Raw genomic sequence first — 18,576 nt, forward strand, 5'->3', positions numbered from 1 at the left:
ATAGAGCCATACTGTCTCTGCTGCCCTGTAACCTCAGTCTCTGTATCAGGTATAGAGCCATACTGTCTCTGCTGCCCTGTAACCTCAGTCTCTGTATCAGGTATAGAGCCATACTGTCTCTGCTGCCCTGTAACCTCAATCTCTGTATCAGGTATAGAGCCATACTGTCTCTGCTGCCCTGTAACCTCAGTCTCTGTATCGGGTATAGAGCCATACAGTCTCTGCTGCCCTGTAACCTCAGTCTCTGTATCAGGTATATAGCCATACTGTCTCTGCAGCCCTGTAACCTCAGTCTCTGTATCGGGTATAGAGCCATACTGTCTCTGCTGCCCTGTAACCTCAGTCTCTGTATCAGGTATAGATCCATACTGTCTCTGCTGCCCTGTAACCTCAGTCTCTGTATCGGGTATAGAGCCATACTGTCTCTGCAGCCCTGTAACCTCAGTCTCTGTATCGGGTATAGAGCCATACTGTCTCTGCTGCCCTGTATCCTCAGTCTCTGTATCGGGTATACAGCCATACTGTCTCTGCTGCCCTGTATCCTCAGTCTCTGTATCAGGTATAGAGCCATACTGTCTCTGCTGCCCTGTAACCTCAGTCTCTGTATCAGGTATACAGCCATACTGTCTCTGCAGCCCTGTATCCTCAGTCTCTGTATCAGGTATAGATCCATACTGTCTCTGCTGCCCTGTATCCTCAGTCTCTGTATCAGGTATAGAGCCATACTGTCTCTGCTGCCCTGTAACCTCAGTCTCTGTATCGGGTATAGAGCCATACTGTCTCTGCAGCCCTGTAACCTCAGTCTCTGTATCGGGTATAGAGCCATACTGTCTCTGCTGCCCTGTATCCTCAGTCTCTGTATCAGGTATAGAGCCATACTGTCTCTGCTGCCCTGTAACCTCAGTCTCTGTATCAGGTATAGATCCATACTGTCTCTGCTGCCCTGTAACCTCAGTCTCTGTATCAGGTATAGAACCATACTGTCTCTGCTGCCCTGTAACCTCAGTCTCTGTATCAGGTATAGAGCCATACTGTCTCTGCTGCCCTGTAACCTCAGTCTCTGTATCAGGTATAGAGCCATACTGTCTCTGCTGCCCTGTAACCTCAGTCTCTGTATCAGGTATAGAGCCATACTGTCTCTGCTGCCCTGTAACCTCAGTCTCTGTATCAGGTATAGAGCCATACTGTCTCTGCTGCCCTGTAACCTCAGTCTCTGTATCAGGTATAGAGTCATACCGTCTCTGCTGCCCTGTAACCTCAGTCTCTGTATCGGGTATACAGCCATACTGTCTCTGCAGCCATGTAACCTCAGTCTCTGTATCAGGTATAGAGCCATACTGTCTCTGCAACCCTGTAACCTCAGTCTCTGTATCAGGTATAGAGCCATACAGTCTCTGCTGCCCTGTAACCTCAGTCTCTGTATCAGGTATAGAGCCATACTGTCTCTGCAACCCTGTAACCTCAGTCTCTGTATCAGGTATAGAGCCATACAGTCTCTGCTGCCCTGTAACCTCAGTCTCTGTATCAGGTATAGAGCCATACAGTCTCTGCTGCCCTGTAACCTCAGTCTCTGTATCAGGTATAGAGCCATACTGTCTCTGCTGCCCTGTAACCTCAGTCTCTGTATCAGGTATAGAGTCATACTGTCTCTGCAGCCCTGTAACCTCAGTCTCTGTATCGGGTATAGAGCCATACTGTCTCTGCTGCCCTGTAACCTCAGTCTCTGTATCAGGTGTAGAGCCATACTGTTTCTGCTGCCCTGTAACCTCAGTCTCTGTATCAGGTATAGATCCATACTGTCTCTGCTGCTCTGTAACCTCAGTCTCTGTATCGGGTATAGAGCCATACTATCTCTGCTGCTCTGTAACCTCAGTCTCTGTATCGGGTATAGAGCCATACTGTCTCTGCTGCCCTGTAACCTCAGTCTCTGTATCAGGTATAGAGCCATACAGTCTCTGCTGCCCTGTAACCTCAGTCTCTGTATCAGGTATAGAGCCATACTGTCTCTGCTGCCCTGTAACCTCAGTCTCTGTATCAGGTATAGAGCCATACCGTCTCTGCTGCCCTGTAACCTCAGTCTCTGTATCAGGTGTAGAGCCATACCGTCTCTGCTGCCCTGTAACCTCAGTCTCTGTATCAGGTATAGAGCCATACTGTCTCTGCTGCCCTGTAACCTCAGTCTCTGTATCAGGTATACAGCCATACTGTCTCTGCTGCCCTGTAACCTCAGTCTCTGTATCGGGTATAGAGCCATACCGTCTCTGCTGCCCTGTAACCTCAGTCTCTGTATCAGGTGTAGAGCCATACTGTCTCTGCTGCCCTGTAACCTCAGTCTCTGTATCAGGTATAGAGCCATACTATCTCTGCTGCCCTGTATCCTCAGTCTCTGTATCAGGTGTAGAGCCATACTGTCTCTGCTGCCCTGTAACCTCAGTCTCTGTATCAGGTATAGATCCATACTGTCTCTGCTGCCCTGTAACCTCAGTCTCTGTATCGGGTATAGAGCCATACAGTCTCTGCTGCCCTGTAACCTCAGTCTCTGTATCAGGTATAGAGCCATACAGTCTCTGCAGCCCTGTAACCTCAGTCTCTGTATCGGGTATAGAGCCATACCGTCTCTGCTGCCCTGTAACCTCAGTCTCTGTATCGGGTATAGAGCCATACCGTCTCTGCTGCCCTGTAACCTCAGTCTCTGTATCGGGTATAGATCCATACCGTCTCTGCTGCCCTGTAACCTCAGTCTCTGTATCGGGTATAGAGCCATACCGTCTCTGCTGCCCTGTAACCTCAGTCTCTGTATCAGGTGTAGAGCCATACTGTTTCTGCTGCCCTGTAACCTCAGTCTCTGTATCAGGTATAGAGCCACACTGTCTCTGCTGCCCTGTAACCTCAGTCTCTGTATCAGGTATACAGCCATACTGTCTCTGCTGCCCTGTATCCTCAGTCTCTGTATCAGGTGTAGAGCCATACTGTCTCTGCTGCCCTGTAACCTCAGTCTCTGTATCAGGTATAGATCCATACCGCCTCTGCTGCCCTGTAACCTCAGTCTCTGTATCGGGTATAGATCCATACTGTCTCTGCTGCCCTGTAACCTCAGTCTCTGTATCGGGTATAGATCCATACCGTCTCTGCTGCCCTGTAACCTCAGTCTCTGTATCGGGTATAGAGCCATACCGTCTCTGCTGCCCTGTAACCTCAGTCTCTGTATCAGGTGTAGAGCCATACTGTCTCTGCTGCCCTGTAACCTCAGTTTCTGTATCAGGTATACAGCCATACTGTCTCTGCTGCCCTGTAACCTCAGTCTCTGTATCGGGTATAGATCCATACCGTCTCTGCTGCCCTGTAACCTCAGTCTCTGTATCGGGTATAGAGCCATACTGTCTCTGCTGCCCTGTAACCTCAGTCTCTGTATCAGGTGTAGAGCCATACTGTTTCTGCTGCCCTGTAACCTCAGTCTCTGTATCAGGTATAGAGCCATACCGTCTCTGCTGCCCTGTAACCTCAGTCTCTGTATCGGGTATAGAGCCATACTGTCTCTGCTGCCCTGTAACCTCAGTCTCTGTATCAGGTATAGAGCCATACAGTCTCTGCTGCCCTGTAACCTCAGTCTCTGTATCAGGTATAGAGCCATACTGTCTCTGCTGCCCTGTAACCTCAGTCTCTGTATCAGGTATAGAGCCATACTGTCTCTGCTGCCCTGTAACCTCAGTCTCTGTATCAGGTATAGAGCCATACTGTCTCTGCAGCCCTGTAACCTCAGTCTCTGTATCGGGTATAGAGCCATACTGTCTCTGCTGCCCTGTAACCTCAGTCTCTGTATCAGGTATAGAGCCATACTGTCTCTGCAGCCCTGTAACCTCAGTCTCTGTATCAGGTATAGAGCCATACTGTCTCTGCTGCCCTGTAACCTCAGTCTCTGTATCAGGTATAGAGCCATACTGTCTCTGCTGCCCTGTAACCTCAGTCTCTGTATCAGGTATAGAGCCATACTGTCTCTGCAGCCCTGTAACCTCAGTCTCTGTATCGGGTATAGAGCCATACTGTCTCTGCTGCCCTGTAACCTCAGTCTCTGTATCAGGTATAGAGCCATACTGTCTCTGCAGCCCTGTAACCTCAGTCTCTGTATCAGGTATAGAGCCATACTGTCTCTGCTGCCCTGTAACCTCAGTCTCTGTATCAGGTATAGAGCCATACTGTCTCTGCTGCCCTGTAACCTCAGTCTCTGTATCGGGTATAGAGCCATACTTTCTCTGCTGCCCTGTAACCTCAGTCTCTGTATCAGGTATAGAGCCATACAGTCTCTGCTGCCCTGTAACCTCAGTCTCTGTATCGGGTATAGAGCCATACAGTCTCTGCTGCCCTGTAACCTCAGTCTCTGTATCGGGTATAGAGCCATACTGTCTCTGCTGCCCTGTAACCTCAGTCTCTGTATCAGGTATAGAGCCATACAGTCTCTGCTGCCCTGTAACCTCAGTCTCTGTATCAGGTATAGAGCCATACTGTCTCTGCTGCCCTGTAACCTCAGTCTCTGTATCAGGTATAGAGCCATACTGTCTCTGCTGCCCTGTAACCTCAGTCTCTGTATCAGGTATAGAGCCATACTGTCTCTGCAGCCCTGTAACCTCAGTCTCTGTATCGGGTATAGAGCCATACTGTCTCTGCTGCCCTGTAACCTCAGTCTCTGTATCAGGTATAGAGCCATACTGTCTCTGCAGCCCTGTAACCTCAGTCTCTGTATCAGGTATAGATCCATACTGTCTCTGCTGCCCTGTAACCTCAGTCTCTGTATCAGGTATAGAGCCATACTGTCTCTGCTGCCCTGTAACCTCAGTCTCTGTATCAGGTATAGAGCCATACTGTCTCTGCAGCCCTGTAACCTCAGTCTCTGTATCAGGTATAGATCCATACTGTCTCTGCTGCCCTGTAACCTCAGTCTCTGTATCAGGTATAGAGCCATACTGTCTCTGCTGCCCTGTAACCTCAGTCTCTGTATCAGGTATACAGCCATACTGTCTCTGCTGCCCTGTAACCTCAGTCTCTGTATCAGGTATAGAGCCATACTGTCTCTGCAGCCCTGTAACCTCAGTCTCTGTATCAGGTATAGAGCCATACTGTCTCTGCAGCCCTGTAACCTCAGTCTCTGTATCAGGTATAGATCCATACTGTCTCTGCTGCCCTGTAACCTCAGTCTCTGTATCAGGTATACAGCCATACTGTCTCTGCTGCCCTGTATCCTCAGTCTCTGTATCAGGAATAGAGCCATACTGTCTCTGCAGCACTGTAACCTCAGTCTCTGTATCAGGTATACAGCCATACTGTCTCTGCTGCCCTGTAACCTCAGTCTCTGTATCGGGTATAGAGCCATACAGTCTCTGCTGCCCTGTAACCTCAGTCTCTGTATCGGGTATAGAGCCATACTGTCTCTGCTGCCCTGTAACCTCAGTCTCTGTATCAGGTATAGAGCCATACTGTCTCTGCTGCCCTGTAATCTCAGTCTCTGTATCAGGTATAGAGCCATACTGTCTCTGCTGCCCTGTAACCTCAGTCTCTGTATCAGGTATACAGCCATACTGTCTCTGCTGCCCTGTAACCTCAGTCTCTGTATCGGGTATAGAGCCATACTGTCTCTGCAGCCCTGTAACCTCAGTCTCTGTATCAGGTATACAGCCATACTGTCTCTGCTGCCCTGTAACCTCAGTCTCTGTATCAGGTATAGAGCCATACTGTCTCTGCTGCCCTGTATCCTCAGTCTCTGTATCAGGTATAGAGCCATACTGTCTCTGCTGCCCTGTAACCTCAGTCTCTGTATCAGGTATAGAGCCATACTGTCTCTGCTGCCCTGTAACCTCAGTCTCTGTATCGGGTATAGAGCCATACTGTCTCTGCTGCCCTGTAACCTCAGTCTCTGTATCGGGTATAGAGCCATACAGTCTCTGCTGCCCTGTAACCTCAGTCTCTGTATCAGGTATAGAGCCATACCGTCTCTGCTGCTCTGTAACCTCAGTCTCTGTATCGGGTATAGATCCATACTGTCTCTGCTGCCCTGTATCCTCAGTCTCTGTATCAGGTATAGAGCCATACAGTCTCTGCTGCCCTGTAACCTCAGTCTCTGTATCAGGTATAGATCCATACTGTCTCTGCTGCTCTGTAACCTCAGTCTCTGTATCGGGTATAGAGCCATACTGTCTCTGCTGCCCTGTAACCTCAGTCTCTGTATCAGGTATAGATCCATACTGTCTCTGCTGCCCTGTAACCTCAGTCTCTGTATCGGGTATAGATCCATACTGTCTCTGCTGCTCTGTAACCTCAGTCTCTGTATCGGGTATAGATCCATACTGTCTCTGCTGCTCTGTAACCTCAGTCTCTGTATCAGGTATAGATCCATACTGTCTCTGCTGCCCTGTAACCTCAGTCTCTGTATCAGGTATAGATCCATACTGTCTCTGCTGCCCTGTAACCTCAGTCTCTGTATCGGGTATAGAGCCATACTATCTCTGCTGCCCTGTAACCTCAGTCTCTGTATCAGGTATAGAGCCATACTGTCTCTGCTGCCCTGTAACCTCAGTCTCTGTATCAGGTATAGATCCATACTGTCTCTGCTGCCCTGTAACCTCAGTCTCTGTATCGGGTATAGAGCCATACTGTCTCTGCTGCCCTGTAACCTCAGTCTCTGTATCAGGTATAGAGCCATACTGTCTCTGCTGCCCTGTAACCTCAGTCTCTGTATCAGGTATAGATCCATACTGTCTCTGCTGCCCTGTAACCTCAGTCTCTGTATCGGGTATAGATCCATACTGTCTCTGCTGCCCTGTAACCTCAGTCTCTGTATAGAGCCATACTGTCTCTGCTGCCCTGTAACCTCAGTCTCTGTATCAGGTATAGAGCCATACTGTCTCTGCTGCCCTGTAACCTCAGTCTCTGTATCAGGTATAGATCCATACTGTCTCTGCTGCCCTGTAACCTCAGTCTCTGTATCAGGTATAGATCCATACTGTCTCTGCTGCCCTGTAACCTCAGTCTCTGTATCAGGTATAGAGCCATACTGTCTATGCTGCCCTGTAACCTCAGTCTCTGTATCAGGTATAGATCCATACTGTCTCTGCTACCCTGTAACCTCAGTCTCTGTATCAGGTATAGAGCCATACTGTCTCTGCTGCCCTGTAACCTCAGTCTCTGTATCAGGTATAGAGCCATACTGTCTCTGCTGCCCTGTATCCTCAGTCTCTGTATCAGGTATAGAGCCATACTGTCTCTGCTGCCCTGTAACCTCAGTCTCTGTATCAGGTATAGAGCCATACTGTCTCTGCTGCCCTGTATCCTCAGTCTCTGTATCAGGTATAGAGCCATACTGTCTCTGCTGCCCTGTAACCTCAGTCTCTGTATCAGGTATAGATCCATACTGTCTCTGCTGCCCTGTAACCTCAGTCTCTGTATCAGGTATAGAGCCATACTGTCTCTGCTGCCCTGTAACCTCAGTCTCTGTATCGGGTATAGAGCCATACTGTCTCTGCTGCCCTGTAACCTCAGTCTCTGTATCAGGTATAGAGCCATACTGTCTCTGCTGCCCTGTAACCTCAGTCTCTGTATAGAGCCACACAGTCTCTGCAGCCCTGTAACCTCAGTCTCTGTATCGGGTATAGATCCATACTGTCTCTGCTGCCCTGTAACCTCAGTCTCTGTATAGAGCCATACGGTCTCTGCTGCCCTGTAACCTCAGTCTCTGTATCAGGTATAGAGCCATACTGTCTCTGCTGCCCTGTAACCTCAGTCTCTGTATCAGGTATAGATCCATACTGTCTCTGCTGCCCTGTAACCTCAGTCTCTGTATAGAGCCATACTGTCTCTGCTGCCCTGTAACCTCAGTCTCTGTATCAGGTATACAGCCATACTGTCTCTGCTGCCCTGTATCCTCAGTCTCTGTATCAGGTATACAGCCATACTGTCTCTGCTGCCCTGTAACCTCAGTCTCTGTATCAGGTATAGAGCCATACTGTCTCTGCTGCCCTGTATCCTCAGTCTCTGTATCAGGTATAGAGCCATACTGTCTCTGCTCCCCTGTAACCTAAGTCTCTGTATCAGGTATACAGCCATACTGTCTCTGCTGCCCTGTAACCTCAGTCTCTGTATCAGGTATAGAGCCATACTATCTCTGCTGCCCTGTATCCTCAGTCTCTGTATCGGGTATAGAGCCATACTGTCTCTGCTGCCCTGTATCCTCAGTCTCTGTATCGGGTATAGAGCCATACTGTCTCTGCTGCCCTGTAACCTCAGTCTCTGTATCGGGTATAGAGCCATACTGTCTCTGCTGCCCTGTATCCTCAGTCTCTGTATCGGGTATAGAGCCATACTGTCTCTGCAGCCCTGTATCCTCAGTCTCTGTATCAGGTATAGAGCCATACTGTCTCTGCTGCCCTGTATCCTCAGTCTCTGTATCAGGTATAGATCCATACTGTCTCTGCTGCCCTGTATCCTCAGTCTCTGTATCAGGTATAGAGCCATACTGTCTCTGCTGCCCTGTATCCTCAGTCTCTGTATCAGGTATACAGCCATACTGTCTCTGCTGCCCTGTAACCTCAGTCTCTGTATCAGGTATAGAGCCATACTGTCTCTGCTGCCCTGTAACCTCAGTCTCTGTATCAGGTATAGAGCCATACTGTCTCTGCTGCCCTGTAACCTCAGTCTCTGTATCAGGTATACAGCCATACTGTCTCTGCTGCCCTGTATCCTCAGTCTCTGTATCAGGTATAGAGCCATACTGTCTCTGCTGCCCTGTATCCTCAGTCTCTGTATCAGGTATACAGCCATACTGTCTCTGCTGCCCTGTAACCTCAGTCTCTGTATCAGGTATAGAGCCATACTGTCTCTGCTGCCCTGTAACCTCAGTCTCTGTATCAGGTATAGAGCCATACTGTCTCTGCTGCCCTGTAACCTCAGTCTCTGTATCAGGTATAGAGCCATACTGTCTCTGCTGCCCTGTATCCTCAGTCTCTGTATCAGGTATACAGCCATACTGTCTCTGCTGCCCTGTAACCTCAGTCTCTGTATCAGGTATAGAGCCATACTGTCTCTGCTGCCCTGTAACCTCAGTCTCTGTATCAGGTATAGAGCCATACTGTCTCTGCTGCCCTGTAACCTCAGTCTCTGTATCAGGTATAGAGCCATACTGTCTCTGCTGCCCTGTAACCTCAGTCTCTGTATCAGGTATAGAGCCATACTGTCTCTGCTGCCCTGTAACCTCAGTCTCTGTATCAGGTATAGAGCCATACTGTCTCTGCTGCCCTGTATCCTCAGTCTCTGTATCAGGTATAGAGCCATACTGTCTCTGCTGCCCTGTAACCTCAGTCTCTGTATCAGGTATATAGCCATACTGTCTCTGCTGCCCTGTAACCTCAGTCTCTGTATCAGGTATAGAGCCATACTGTCTCTGCTGCCCTGTAACCTCAGTCTCTGTATCAGGTATAGAGCCATACTGTCTCTGCTGCCCTGTAACCTCAGTCTCTGTATCAGGTATAGATCCATACTGTCTCTGCTGCCCTGTATCCTCAGTCTCTGTATCAGGTATAGAGCCATACTGTCTCTGCTGCCCTGTATCCTCAGTCTCTGTATCAGGTATAGATCCATACTGTCTCTGCTGCCCTGTATCCTCAGTCTCTGTATCAGGTATAGAGCCATACTGTCTCTGCTGCCCTGTATCCTCAGTCTCTGTATCAGGTATACAGCCATACTGTCTCTGCTGCCCTGTAACCTCAGTCTCTGTATCAGGTATAGAGCCATACTGTCTCTGCTGCCCTGTAACCTCAGTCTCTGTATCAGGTATACAGCCATACTGTCTCTGCTGCCCTGTAACCTCAGTCTCTGTATCAGGTGTAGAGCCATACTGTCTCTGCTGCCCTGTATCCTCAGTCTCTGTATCAGGTATAGAGCCATACTGTCTCTGCTGCCCTGTATCCTCAGTCTCTGTATCAGGTATACAGCCATACTGTCTCTGCTGCCCTGTAACCTCAGTCTCTGTATCGGGTATAGAGCCATACTGTCTCTGCTGCCCTGTAACCTCAGTCTCTGTATCAGGTATAGATCCATACTGTCTCTGCTGCCCTGTAACCTCAGTCTCTGTATCAGGTATACAGCCATACTGTCTCTGCTGCCCTGTAACCTCAGTCTCTGTATCAGGTATAGAGCCATACTGTCTCTGCTGCCCTGTAACCTCAGTCTCTGTATCAGGTATAGAGCCATACTGTCTCTGCTGCCCTGTATCCTCAGTCTCTGTATCAGGTATAGAGCCATACTGTCTCTGCTGCCCTGTAACCTCAGTCTCTGTATCAGGTATAGAGCCATACTGTCTCTGCTGCCCTGTAACCTCAGTCTCTGTATCAGGTATATAGCCATACTGTCTCTGCTGCCCTGTAACCTCAGTCTCTGTATCAGGTATAGAGCCATACTGTCTCTGCTGCCCTGTAACCTCAGTCTCTGTATCAGGTATAGAGCCATACTGTCTCTGCTGCCCTGTAACCTCAGTCTCTGTATCAGGTATAGAGCCATACTGTCTCTGCTGCCCTGTAACCTCAGTCTCTGTATCAGGTATAGAGCCATACTGTCTCTGCTGCCCTGTAACCTCAGTCTCTGTATCGGGTATAGATCCATACTGTCTCTGCTGCCCTGTAACCTCAGTCTCTGTATCGGGTATAGATCCATACTGTCTCTGCTGCCCTGTAACCTCAGTCTCTGTATCTGCTATAGATCCATACAGTCTCTGCTGCCCTGTAACCTCAGTCTCTGTATCAGGTATAGAGCCATACAGTCTCTGCTGCCCTGTAACCTCAGTCTCTGTATCGGGTATAGAGCCATACTGTGTCTGCTGCCCTGTAACCTCAGTCTCTGTATCGGGTATAGAGCCATACTGTCTCTGCTGCCCTGTAACCTCAGTCTCTGTATCAGGTATAGAGCCATACTGTCTCTGCTGCCCTGTAACCTCAGTCTCTGTATCAGGTATAGATCCATACAGTCTCTGCTGCCCTGTAACCTCAGTCTCTGTATCTGCTATAGATCCATACAGTCTCTGCTGCCCTGTAACCTCAGTCTCTGTATCGGGTATAGAGCCATACTGTGTCTGCTGCCCTGTAACCTCAGTCTCTGTATCGGGTATAGAGCCATACTGTCTCTGCTGCCCTGTAACCTCAGTCTCTGTATCAGGTATAGAGCCATACTGTCTCTGCTGCCCTGTAACCTCAGTCTCTGTATCAGGTATAGAACCATACTGTCTCTGCAGCACTGTAACCTCAGTCTCTGTATCAGGTATAGAGCCATACTGTCTCTGCTGCCCTGTAACCTCAGTCTCTGTATCGGGTATAGAGCCATACTGTCTCTGCTGCCCTGTAACCTCAGTCTCTGTATCAGGTATAGAGCCATACTGTCTCTGCTGCCCTGTAACCTCAGTCTCTGTATCAGGTATAGAGCCATACTGTCTCTGCTGCCCTGTAACCTCAGTCTCTGTATCAGGTATAGAGCCATACAGTCTCTGCTGCCCTGTAACCTCAGTCTCTGTATCAGGTATAGAGCCATACTGTCTCTGCTGCCCTGTAACCTCAGTCTCTGTATCAGGTCTAGAGCCATACTGTCTCTGCTGCCCTGTAACCTCAGTCTCTGTATCAGGTCTAGAGCCATACTGTCTCTTATGCCCTGTAACCTCAGTCTCTGTATCAGGTATAGAGCCATACTGTCTCTGCTGCCCTGTAACCTCAGTCTCTGTATCAGGTATAGAGCCATACTGTCTATGCTGCCCTGTAACCTCAGTCTCTGTATCAGGTATAGAGCCATACTGTCTATGCTGCCCTGTAACCTCAGTATCTGTATCAGGTATATAGCCATACTGTCTCTGCTGCCCTGTAACCTCAGTCTCTGTATCAGGTATAGAGCCATACTGTCTCTGCTGCCCTGTAACCTCAGTCTCTGTATCGGGTATAGATCCATACTGTCTATGCTGCCCTGTAACCTCAGTCTCTGTATCGGGTATAGAGCCATACTGTGTCTGCTGCCCTGTAACCTCAGTCTCTGTATCAGGTATATAGCCATACTGTCTCTGCTGCCCTGTAACCTCAGTCTCTGTATCAGGTATAGAGCCATACTGTCTCTGCTGCCCTGTAACCTCAGTCTCTGTATCTGCTATAGATCCATACAGTCTCTGCTGCCCTGTAACCTCAGTCTCTGTATCGGGTATAGAGCCACACTGTCTCTGCTGCCCTGTAACCTCAGTCTCTGTATCGGGTATAGAGCCATACTGTCTCCGCTGCCCTGTAACCTCAGTCTCTGTATCGGGTATAGAGCCATACTGTGTCTGCTGCCCTGTAACCTCAGTCTCTGTATCTGCTATAGATCCATACAGTCTCTGCTGCCCTGTAACCTCAGTCTCTGTATCGGGTATAGAGCCATACTGTGTCTGCTGCCCTGTAACCTCAGTCTCTGTATCGGGTATAGAGCCATACTGTCTCTGCTGCCCTGTAACCTCAGTCTCTGTATCAGGTATAGAGCCATACTGTCTCTGCTGCCCTGTAACCTCAGTCTCTGTATCAGGTATAGAGCCATACTGTCTCTGCTGCCCTGTAACCTCAGTCTCTGTATCGGGTATACAGCCATACTGTCTCTGCTGCCCTGTAACCTCAGTCTGTGTATCAGGTATAGATCCATACTGTCTCTGCTGCCCTGTAACCTCAGTCTCTGTATCAGGTATAGAGCCATACTGTCTCTGCTGCCCTGTAACCTCAGTCTCTGTATCAGGTATACAGCCATACTGTCTCTGCTGCCCTGTAACCTCAGTCTCTGTATCGGGTATACAGCCATACTGTCTCTGCTGCCCTGTAACCTCAGTCTCTGTATCGGGTATAGAGCCATACTGTCTCTGCTGCCCTGTAACCTCAGTCTCTGTATCGGGTATAGAGCCATACTGTCTCTGCTGCCCTGTAACCTCAGTCTCTGTATCAGGTATACAGCCATACTGTCTCTGCTGCCCTGTAACCTCAGTCTCTGTATCGGGTATAGAGCCATACTGTCTCTGCTGCCCTGTAACCTCAGTCTCTGTATCAGGTATAGAGCCATACTGTCTCTGCTGCCCTGTATCCTCAGTCTCTGTATCAGGTATAGAGCCATACTATCTCTGCTGCCCTGTATCCTCAGTCTCTGTATCAGGTATAGAGCCATACTGTCTCTGCTGCCCTGTAACCTCAGTCTCTGTATCGGGTATAGAGCCATACTGTCTCTGCTGCCCTGTAACCTCAGTCTCTGTATCAGGTATAGAGCCATACTGTCTCTGCTGCCCTGTAACCTCAGTCTCTGTATCAGGTATAGAGCCATACTGTCTATGCAGCACTGTAACCTCAGTCTCTGTATCAGGTATAGAGCCATACTGTCTCTGCTGCCCTGTAACCTCAGTCTCTGTATCAAGTATACAGCCATACTGTCTCTGCTGCCCTGTAACCTCAGTCTCTGTATCGGGTATAGAGCCATACTGTCTCTGCTGCTCTGTAACCTCAGTCTCTGTATCAGGTATAGAGCCATACTGTCTCTGCTGCCCTGTAACCTCAGTCTCTGTATCAGGTATAGAGCCATACTGTCTCTGCAGCCCTGTAACCTCAGTCTCTGTATCAGGTATAGAGCCATACTGTCTCTGCTGCCCTGTAACCTCAGTCTCTGTATCGGGTATAGAGCCATACTGTCTCTGCTGCCCTGTAACCTCAGTCTCTGTATCAGGTATAGAGCCATACTGTCTCTGCTGCCCTGTAACCTCAGTCTCTGTATCGGGTATAGATCCATACTGTCTCTGCTGCCCTGTAACCTCAGTCTCTGTATCGGGTATAGATTCATACTGTCTCTGCAGCCCTGTAACCTCAGTCTCTGTATCAGGTATAGAGCCATACTGTCTCTGCAGCCCTGTAACCTCAGTCTCTGTATCAGGTATAGAGCCATACTGTCTCTGCAGCCCTGTAACCTCTCAGTGTTGTAACAGGAGACATAACAGGGAGGGCGGAACCTCAGCAGCGGGGTGATGGGGTGTGAGATGCCAGTGGCGGTGGGATCAGGCTGCCCATTTGCTCCCAGGCCACGACTGACACAGGATATGAGCATTAGATGAGCGCACTCACTCCGCGTCGACGGTAATCACCACCGCGCCGCGGTCTACAACGGAGACAGGGTTGCCCAAACTCTGGGAACCTACAGAGATGGCGCCGGGTCTTCCAGGAACTGCAGCGAGATAAAATCTTCCCAGACTACGGAGGATCTGCGCCAGCTCTGTATGTACATAGCAGGGGTAAGGCCGGCTCCAGTCAGCGTGAAATGAGATGTGTACGTATTTAGAGGATGGCGCTTTATTTGCCGGTAAATGGAATGTCATTATTGTATTACCTCCTGGACCTCGCGATCATCTCGCTCCTCGGGATGGCGCTGTTCCGCTGGGACCTTCTAGAATCTAAATGAAGGGAAGAGTTTGAGAGAAGATGAGTGAACTGTAGAGGGGATACGGCTGTCAGGGTTCTGTCCGCGTCAGCTCAGCGCCAGGTGGGGTCTGGGAAAGCTACAGCATTAGAACGCTGTATAACGGAAGACGGAAACTACTTGTCAGCAACACAGACACTGTCAAGACAATGCTTGCTCCAGGAATCGTGACTCCTGTGGGGGGTTACGGGTGGGTGGTTGGGGATAGGGCCATCACAGGACGACAATGCAGTGACACGTAATAGGCAGCTCTATAGGAAGGGATACATCGAATAATTCCTAGTCACCTGTGATGGGATTCTGGCGCCTGGAGACTCTGCCTCTCGCCGGCTGGTTGAAGAGCTCTTCCCGCTCACTCTGGAACATCTGCTGCAACTTGCGCTCCTTGGAGAGAAGCCGCAGACGTTTCACCCGCTCCCCGGAACGGAAGATGAAATCCGGTCGGTGAGTCTTCAGAGATTCCTAACAGAAGAACAACAGCATTAACCATGACAATGAGAAGCACACGCATGGCTCGGCACACAGGATAAACTTGTGGCGCATTTACCTTTTTTTTTTTTTTTTTTAATGGACAAATCGGCGCCAAGCGACACGTACTGTAAATGACTAAATGTATATTTAATAGTGGGTTTTTTGAGAATTATGAGAATGCATTATCCAGTTGTTTAACTCCTTTTGAAATGTGTGTTTTTTTTTTTTTTAAGACTTTTCGAGCAATAAACATCTTGCCTTCAAGACTGCTTTTTCATCTTGCGGCAAACAGGAATGCAAAAAACGCAGTCCCATGCTCCAGCTGTACTGGGGTGAGTCAAACATCTCCAAGCTCAGTCCTCTGCCAGTTACCATGCAGGGCCTGGTCCAGGTTAGTGACTAGTGGGGGTCAACCAACAGCGTCAGGAGGTGTGGCAGCAGCGTGGACTGTCCATACATACACAGCAGCAAGCGGTTTCAAGTGTCAATGGTAGGAGCCTGAGTGGAAATCAGTAGTTCCAGATGCCGGTGGGAGGAGCCTGGTGGTGGCTGCAAAATACCCACCGCACAGTGGGTGGAGTCAGCACAAGCGGTTACCGACGGTAAAAGGGGATTACCCATTGGCCAGGTCCCATGAGACCCAAAACCAATCTGTGATCGCTTAGTGCAGGCAGTGTTCCCCATAATCCATACCATGCACCTGGGTATAAAGCCTTCAACATATGTGATCAAGTGGAAGCTGCTGAGCGAATGAGACGCTTGTTACGGAGACAACAGCAGCGAACACCAGTACCTCAGAAGCTCCACGGCCTGCCCACACCTGGTAACTGGGTATTAGTAGTAGGGTACATATCAGCACTCCCCTGTAGGGTTACAATGGGGTATTAGTAGTAGGGTACATATCAGTACTCCCCTGTAGGGTGACATTGGGGTATTAGCAGTAGGGTACATATCAGTACTCCCCTGTAGGGTGACATTGGGGTATTAGTAATAGGGTACATAGCAGTACTCTCTCCTGTAGGGTGACATTGGGGTATTAGTAGTAGGGTACATATCAGTACTCCCCTGTAGGGTGACAGTTGGGTATTAGTAGTGGGGTACACAGCAGTACTCCCCTGTAGGGTTACAATGGGGTATTAGTAGTAGGGTACATATCAGTACTCCCCTGTATGGTGACATTGGGGTATTAGTAGTAGGGTACATATCAGTACTCTCCTGTAGGGTGACAGTTGGGTATTAGTAGTAGGGTACACAGCAGTACTCCCCCGTGACATTGGGGTATTGGTAGTAGGGTACATATCAGTACTCCCCTGTAGGGTGACATTGGGGTATTAGCAGTAGGGTACATATCAGTACTCCCCTGTAGGGTGACATTGGGGTATTAGTAGTCGGGTATATAGCAGTACTCTCTCCTGTAGGGTGACATTGGGGTATTAGTAGTAGGGTACATATCAGTACTCCCCTGTAGGGTGACATTGGGGTATTAGTAGTAGGGTATATAGCAGTATTCCCCTGTTGGGTGACATTGGGGTATTAGTAGTAAGGTACATAGCAGTACTCTTGCCTGTAGGGTGACATTGGGGTATTAGTAGTAGTGTACATATCAGTACTCCCCTGTAGGGTTACATTGGGGTATTAGTAGTAGGGTACACAGCAGTACTCCCCTGTAGGGTGACATTGGGGTATTAGTAGTAGGGTACATAGCAGTACTCTAGCCTGTAGGATGACACTGGGGTATTATTAGTAGGGTACATAGCAGTACTCTTGCCTGTAGGGTGACACTGGGGTATTATTAGTAGGGTACATAGCAGTACTCTTGCCTGTAGGGTGACACTGGGGTATTATTAGTAGGGTACATAGCAGTACTCCCTCCTGTACGGGGACATTGGAGTCATAGTAGCAGGGTACATAGCAGTACTCCCCTGTAGGGTGACATTGGGGTATTAGTAGTAGGGTACATAGCAGTACTCCCTCCTGTATGGGGACATTGGAGTAATAGTAGTAGGGTACATAGCAGTACTCCCCTGTATGGTGACATTGGGGTATTAGTAGTAAGGTACACAGTACTCCTGCCTCTGGGGTGACATTGTGGTATTAGTAGTAAGATATATAGCAGTACTCTCTCTCGTAGGGGGACATTGGGGTATTAGTAGTAGGGTGACATTGGGGTATTAGTAGTGGGGTATATAGCAGTACTCTCTCCTGTATGGTGACATTTGTGGTATTAGTAGTAGGGTATATAGCAGTACTCTCTCCTGTAGGGTGACATTGGGATATTAGTAGTAGAGTATATAGCAGTACTCCCCTGTAGGGTGGCATTGGGGTATTAGTACTAGGGTACATAGCAGTACTCCCTCCTGTAGGGTGACACTGGGGTATTAGTAGTAGGGTATATAGCAGTACTCTCTCCTGTAGTGGGACAGTGGTGTATTAATAGTAGGGTACATAGCAGTACTCCCCTGTAGGGTGACATTGGTGTATTAGTAGAAGGGTATATAGCAGTACTCCCCTGTAGGGTGACATTGGGGTATTAGCAGTAGGGTATATAGCAGTACTCCCCTGTAGGGCGACACTGGGGTATTAGTAATAGGGTATATAGTAGTACTCCCTCCTGTAGGGTGACATTGGGGTATTAGTAGTATGGTATATAGCAGAACTCCCCGTAGGGTGACATTGGGGTATTAGTAATAGGGTATATAGAAGTACTCCCCTGTAGGGTGACATTGGTGTATTAGTAGTAGAGTATATAGCAGTACTCCCCTGTAGGGAGACATTGGGGTATTAGCAGTAGGGTATATAGCAGTACTCCCCTGTAGAGTGACACTGGGGTATCAGTAGTGGGGTATATAGTAGTACTCCCTTCTATAGGGTGACATTGGGGTATTAGTAGTATGGTATATAGCAGTACTCCCCTGTAGGGTGACATTGGGGTATTAGTAGTAGGGTATATAGCAGTACTCCCCTATAGGGTGACATTGGGGTATTAGTAGTAGGGTATATAGCAGTACTCCCCTGTAGGGTGACATTGGTGTATTAGTAGTAGAGTATATAGCAGTACTCCCCTGTAGGGTGACATTGGGGTATTAGCAGTAGGGTATATAGCAGTACTCTCTCCTGTAGTGGGACAGTGGTGTATTAATAGTAGGGTACATAGCAGTACTTCCCTGTAGAGTGACATTGGGGTATTAGTAATAGGGTATATAGCAGTACTCCCCTGTAGGGTGACATTGGTGTATTAGTAGAAGGGTATATAGCAGTACTCCCCTGTAGGGTGACATTGGGGTATTAGCAGTAGGGTATATAGCAGTACTCCCCTGTAGGGCGACACTGGGGTATTAGTAATAGGGTATATAGTAGTACTCCCTCCTGTAGGGTGACATTGGGGTATTAGTAGTATGGTATATAGCAGAACTCCCCGTAGGGTGACATTGGGGTATTAGTAATAGGGTATATAGAAGTACTCCCCTGTAGGGTGACATTGGTGTATTAGTAGTAGAGTATATAGCAGTACTCCCCTGTAGGGAGACATTGGGGTATTAGCAGTAGGGTATATAGCAGTACTCCCCTGTAGAGTGACACTGGGGTATCAGTAGTGGGGTATATAGTAGTACTCCCTTCTGT

General features: G+C 48.8%; 1 protein-coding gene across 3 annotated transcripts in view; it reads right to left on the minus strand.

The window, feature by feature from the left end:
- Positions 1 to 18,576, minus strand: part of ALMS1 (ALMS1 centrosome and basal body associated protein) — a 108,533-nt gene that overhangs the window by 31,441 nt on the left and 58,516 nt on the right. For all 3 annotated transcript variants that reach the window (XM_063925378.1, XM_063925377.1, XM_063925375.1), the window contains 2 exons: positions 14,772 to 14,946; positions 14,395 to 14,458 (listed from right to left, as the gene is read on the minus strand). In XM_063925378.1, coding sequence (XP_063781448.1) covers positions 14,395 to 14,458; positions 14,772 to 14,946 — 239 coding nt within the window. The remainder of the gene's footprint in view (positions 1 to 14,394; positions 14,459 to 14,771; positions 14,947 to 18,576) is intronic.

This window comes from Pseudophryne corroboree, chromosome 1 (assembly GCF_028390025.1).
Source record: "Pseudophryne corroboree isolate aPseCor3 chromosome 1, aPseCor3.hap2, whole genome shotgun sequence".
In the NCBI taxonomy this organism is placed as follows: Eukaryota; Metazoa; Chordata; class Amphibia; order Anura; family Myobatrachidae; genus Pseudophryne; species Pseudophryne corroboree.